Source organism: Anopheles darlingi, chromosome 3 (assembly GCF_943734745.1).
Source record: "Anopheles darlingi chromosome 3, idAnoDarlMG_H_01, whole genome shotgun sequence".
Taxonomy (NCBI): domain Eukaryota; kingdom Metazoa; phylum Arthropoda; class Insecta; order Diptera; family Culicidae; genus Anopheles; species Anopheles darlingi.
Window position 1 is genome coordinate 57,829,542 of NC_064875.1, and position 5,000 is coordinate 57,834,541.

General features: G+C 46.0%; 1 protein-coding gene across 7 annotated transcripts in view; it reads left to right on the top strand.

The window, feature by feature from the left end:
• Positions 1 to 5,000, top strand: part of LOC125957600 (phosphatase and actin regulator 1) — a 118,002-nt gene that overhangs the window by 107,986 nt on the left and 5,016 nt on the right. For 6 of the 7 annotated variants that reach the window (XM_049690425.1, XM_049690426.1, XM_049690424.1 and 3 more), the window contains 2 exons: positions 699 to 945; positions 1,446 to 1,475. In XM_049690425.1, coding sequence (XP_049546382.1) covers positions 699 to 945; positions 1,446 to 1,475 — 277 coding nt within the window. The remainder of the gene's footprint in view (positions 1 to 698; positions 946 to 1,445; positions 1,476 to 5,000) is intronic. The other variant, XM_049690427.1, reaches the window with a different exon arrangement.

Below are 5,000 nucleotides of genomic sequence, written 5' to 3' on the forward strand. Positions count from 1 at the left end.
TTTGAATGAATGAATGAATGAAAGGTGTAAATGATGGCACGACAGGCTTGCAGCAAGCAGTGCTCGGTAAATTTGCTGAATGAATGCGTTAAAAAAAATTGGGACAGAATGCTCTCAAGCGGCTGGCCATCTGGTTGGAAATTACGGTTGGAGATTAAACAGAACGAGAGCGAGCGTAGGCGCATCGTAATATAGAGCGTCATGTTCGCTTCCTGCTGTAGCAGCTCGCCAAGTGGCGTCACAGACGGATTGACATTCGTTTTCCTCGCGACGATAACACTAATACACACTTTAGAAAGAAAGACTTTAGAAAAAAGACTTAACGCCCTTAATGGAGATCTACCACAAGTTAAGGCGAAGTCAATCGGTGTCGCACTCTACCACGAATTTGACTTTTAATCCTTCATCATTTTGTGTGCACCCCCGGGGAGACACACGCACAGAAAAGATTGTAAGTGTGTGAGGGAGTGAGCAGCGTTTGCGGTCTGATATCTACCCCACCATATTGTCGTTTCATTTTTTATGAAAATGAGGAATTTAATCAATTCTCGCCCCATTTGAATCATTATTCCGATTCCAGCCATCATTATCATATACCAATATCCATTATTCTTTTTCCTCTTTTTCACACCATTAATGCTGACACGCGGTGCGCGGATTGAATTGATTTTCCACGATATTTCTGTTTCACCCTGTAGATCATGAAAACAATGATCAAGAGGAGGTTGATTCGGACGAGGACTACATGTATCCGATGTCGCAGCCGAACCCGAACATCGACACCAACCGGATCGACGAGATACCGGCGAAGGAGCCGAACATTAACGCGGTGCCATTGAAGTCGGCCCTCAAGAAGAAGGGCTCGAACCCGGGCACTCCGACCCAGGACAACCGTCCGCTTGGGGTGCGCTACGATACGAATCCACCGGCTGCGGCCACCATCAAGTAAGTGCAACCATGAACCGCGGTCCTTCTCCCCTCAGATCACCCTCAGAAAGAGCATTCAATAGCAGAGCAACTTTCGAAAAAATCCACCCAGCAAGGAGCGAGAAAGAGAGAGCGAAAGAGAAATGAAGAAGAAAAAGAGAAAATTTTCTGATGCTACTACAATAGAGCAGTGTTGCCTACCCTTGTTTCTTCTATTAGTATTGTCCACTTCTACAGTTCCTTGTAATCGTTTGCTCTTAGTAGCGTAGTCGTGCGCACTGTATCGTCCCTCTTCCCTGTTTGTGTGTTGTGTGTGAAGAGACCCAGCGTTCCTTCTATCTAGTCACTCACACCACACCACACCATCCACTTCACTCTTTTTTACCTACTCTCTTCCACTCGCTCTCTTTCTGCCTTCCATTTGCGCTCTTACCATGCTACCATATCCCTTCGTACAATGTGTAATCTATTCAATCATCTATTTCAACCAACCAATCGTTCGTTTCTGTACATTTTAGGCCAGTTTTACGACCACGGATTAGAATATGGTAATTTCCGAATTGTTGACGATGTTTGTTACCGTTGTTTGCTCCCTTTATCCTTTTTGTTTCGTATTTTCTTCTATTGGTGTTTCCATTCATTTCACCTTTCATTGGTTTTTTTTCTTTTGCATTGCCATGCACGTCACCTCCTCTTGGCTGATTGTTTGTTGTTTGTTCGTTGTAATTACACTTTAGATTTCCCGGCTCGATTGATCGTTTGGTTCGGTTTTTGCCTTAGTTATGCTAATGATATCTTCAATTCCCCTTTTGATTGACCACACCGGGTTTTCTATGATTAATTTTACTAAACAACATCAGACTTGCACATAAAACAACACCACTGTACCATCGAATCTAGTTCGTTTGGCTAACCACGGTCTGCACGTCACGGTTCCGCGTGGGTTTTAGATATTGGGTTTTTGTTTTTTATTTTTGTAATCCCGTCACATTGCATCAATCAGCAGACGACATGGGTTTGAGAATCCATCCAGCGGACGTTTGGCAAGCGCGTGTTTTGCAGGCACGAGTTCATCCTGCTCTGCTACGTGCTCTGCGTGAGGAAGCCACTGTTTGCGTTCCTGTTCGCTCCGTGTCTCTGCTGTTTCTGCAACATCCCTTCCGCGAGTGCTAATAATTGGATTAAATACTTTGTGTCCACTGTGGCGGCACGTGAAAAGCTGTCGGCAGTCGAATGTCGAGTAGTGTTGAGAGTTGATAGTTTGACCGGAAATGTAAACAAAAAGTAGCACGCGCTCGGTTTGTGCGCTTTCGAACGGTAGATTCAGGCGTATCCCTCGAAATAATTTGTCCTTTTAAGCTGCCCACTTCTATTGCCCTTTTGCACAATGGAATGCAGCATACCAGGGAATTGGCAAGGACTGGTTTCACTCGCTCGCCTCACAATGAAGCATTTAGTCAAGCATTTCAGTTATTGTGGTATTCAACGATCCCCAAAATCCTTCATAGGCACATCAAACTAAAACTAGACACATCATCCCTTCAGAAATGGGTATGAAACTGGAGGCATATCAAAGAGACGCAACCTATTCACTGGCATCTTGAAACGAGACCCGGGTAGTGCGGTCCCTTAAAGCCAGCCCACATTAGCACGGACCGCAGCGATGAAATGACAAAACATGTATCGCTTGATATACATCAGTACTCTTCGTCTTCGTCTTGGATGGTTAAAGTGCGGATGTCGTTTCATCGGCTCCTACTCTGCTGCCATGATGGTTCTCTCATACCAGATGATAACGATCACGCTGTGTCCTGAATGTCCGGCCTACATTATCTCATTTGCTCAAGTGAACCAGAAGAAGTGTGTTACATGGAAGTGTGGCCTATGTAACGCGTAACGCGACCATTCATTTACTGTCTCGAGCTAACCACACCGCAAGAAAGGAAGGCAGGATACCGTTTTCATAAAAAGGCACTCACTCACGGCACACCCCAGCTAAAAGTATTACAATGTCCATAAACAGCGGCAAAAACGGTCTCTGGCAGCGGCAGGCCTGCGTTCACCCTTTAACCCTGAGCTCCCCGCATGTTTTTCCTCCGACGTCGGCAATCGACTTGATGAAGCAGAAGGGGTCGGGAGGACGATTTTGTGGCCTTCATTTTCCGTCCGGCGGCAGCGATTTAGTTCGTTGTTTATGCGCTTTTTTTAGCCTCCATCACATTTCGGAACCGGATCCCCTTTTTTCCAGCTCAGCTTCAGGTCAGCTTAACCGTTAGAGACGGGCACCACCCGCCTCCTAAAAAAGCATCAATCTTGGCTCTTTAATATTTTTGTTTTACACCCCCGTAAAGGTAAAGAGCTTTTTGCAGCCTGGCCTTCAAGCTTTTCTGCCCTTTTGCGATGATTCTTTGAAGTGAAAGTTGAAACGCAACAATCGGGAACAAAAAACCACGGGGTGGAACGTTTTTTTGTTAGTGTTTGCGCGCTGCTGGTGGACCAAGAAAAGAAGGTGCAAAGGATCGAACATTTCCGCCATCACACTGGGTGTATAAAATGGAACCTTTTCTTTGTTTCATACCGCAAAAACTTGCTTCCTAGAGCATTCAATTTTAAACAAACTAAATGTCTCGAGGTTCCAAAGAAGCACTCTGGCGATGCGATGCCAGACCAGAAGTTGCCAGACATGTCAAAGCTCCGGTAATTGTGTTTACGGTGCCGTGACACCACGGAGCGTCCCTTCGCTGAGGAGCAATCGCTGGTTAAGGTTTACCCGACACGGATAGATTCCCGGGAGACCAGTCCAGTCCAGTCTCGCACCGTTTTCCTCTGCCATGTTCATCAACAAGTGCCCCTGTATCTCGAGGCCATAGTAAACGAACGCAGCACCCAGGAGCCCCCAATGGCACACAATGGAGCGGTACCAGTTGCGAGAAATTCTTCTGGAAAGTTTGCATTTTATGAAGGAAATCAATAGGGGGCATCAAAAGCAGAGTTTCTTAGTTTCTGTGAATCCGAATTCAATACAATGCCTTTCTTTCAAGAATCTTCCAAGCCGTGAGAAATTCCTGAAATCAAAAGGATTAGCGGAATTTAAGCAGAAGAAAAAATCTTCTGTAAGCCATCTCACGAAGAGATACACCGCTACGTGCCTAGAAAAAGAAGCTTCAACTTCGAAATATGAATCCATGCCGAATGTAGTACCGTACCGGGTTTCGAGCAGTGCGTGCCGTGAAAAGTCGAAATTCATTTGCAGCTGTGTGTTACGGCCGTGGAAAATCGCAAACATGGAATGTAGGCAATCTAGGCACGCTCTCGCCTAGGATGTTTGTGCGTGCTTTGTGGGTGTTTCAACTTATTTAAAACCTACGGGCCGCCGGGTACACGAGTGGGTGAAGTGTTAATTTCCTTTTACCCACCCAACCACCACGTGCTGTACGCTCCGGTTGGTTTGAATGCTCTAACTTCCCGCTCTATTACCGGTCGAGGTTGGATGAACTCCTTTCACACACGGTCGCTGGTGGGTTTCCCATCTTGAACAAGTCGTTCATTACTGTACGTTCGTCCTCTGGGGGCCTGTTGTTTGCTCGGTCCCCTTGGAGTACTGCTAGCTTAAAGGCAGCAAAATAGAAAATCTCATTTTGTAACACCATTTCTGCGTCCCGTGGTTCATCGTTCTCAGCTGGCGTGGCGAAGGTTGTGACTGGGAGTCACAGGAGATGGAATAAAGTGAGCATCCAATTGTTAATGATTTACGGGATCCTTTTTCTATGCGGCCCGAAGCAGCAAGGACCTCAATTTGTATGCAAATAATATGAGAAAAGTCCGTCTCGTTTCTGAACAGATCGCAATCTGTGTGTCCTGGTGCGCCGGCGCCACTCGGAATTTGGAAATTGTGCTTAGGAAACAATAGAATTACGTCCGCTGCTACGATTGTGCTTTTTGAGAAAACATGCTGACCATATTCACGAGACGCAATTCGCACCAGTAAGTGTTACATCCGTCACCAGCAACAATGTTGTGTTGTTTGCTCGGGGAGCTGCAGAGCTTGAACTCACAATGGTATCATATAATGG